The sequence below is a fragment of the Carlito syrichta genome, unplaced genomic scaffold, assembly GCF_000164805.1.
Source record: "Carlito syrichta isolate Samal-C Ts95f unplaced genomic scaffold, Tarsius_syrichta-2.0.1 Scaffold170387, whole genome shotgun sequence".
NCBI classification, from domain to species: Eukaryota; Metazoa; Chordata; class Mammalia; order Primates; family Tarsiidae; genus Carlito; species Carlito syrichta.
Genome location: NW_007114483.1, coordinates 1 through 417, shown reverse-complemented (window position 1 = coordinate 417; position 417 = coordinate 1). Strand labels below are relative to the sequence as shown.

At 69.3% G+C, this 417-nt stretch overlaps 1 protein-coding gene across 1 annotated transcript; it reads left to right on the top strand.

The window, feature by feature from the left end:
- Nucleotides 1-5: 5 nt before the first annotated feature.
- On the top strand, nucleotides 6-411 carry ZBED1 (zinc finger BED-type containing 1; the record flags this gene model as incomplete). The annotated part of the gene is made up of 1 exon (XM_021709284.1): nucleotides 6-411. A coding segment is annotated over one exon (406 nt), but the record flags the coding sequence as incomplete, so codon positions are not given.
- Nucleotides 412-417: the final 6 nt, after the last annotated feature.

Genomic DNA, 417 nt, shown 5'->3' with positions numbered 1-417 from the left:
GCTGGGTGCGGACGCTGGCCATGCTGCAGCGTCTTCAGGAGGAGCAATTCGCCGTCGCCGCCGTGCTGGTGGAGGACAGCCATAACCACCACCTCCTGCTGGACGCCGCCGAGTGGGCCTCGCTCCAGGGGCTGGTGGACGTCCTGCGCCCTTTCAAGCAGGTGGCCGACACGCTGGCCGCCGCCCGCTACCCCACGGTCAGCATGGTGAAGCCACTCCTGCACGCACTGGAAAACACCACGCTGCGCGCCCAGGACACGGACGCCAAGGAGGTGGCCATGGCCAAGGAGGTCATCGCCCGGGAGCTGGCCGCCGCGTACCGCGACTCGCCGGAGGTGGACATGTTCCTCAACGTGGCCACCTTCCTGGACCCCCGCTACAAGCGCCTGCCGTTCCTCTCGCCGCTGGAGCGCCAGC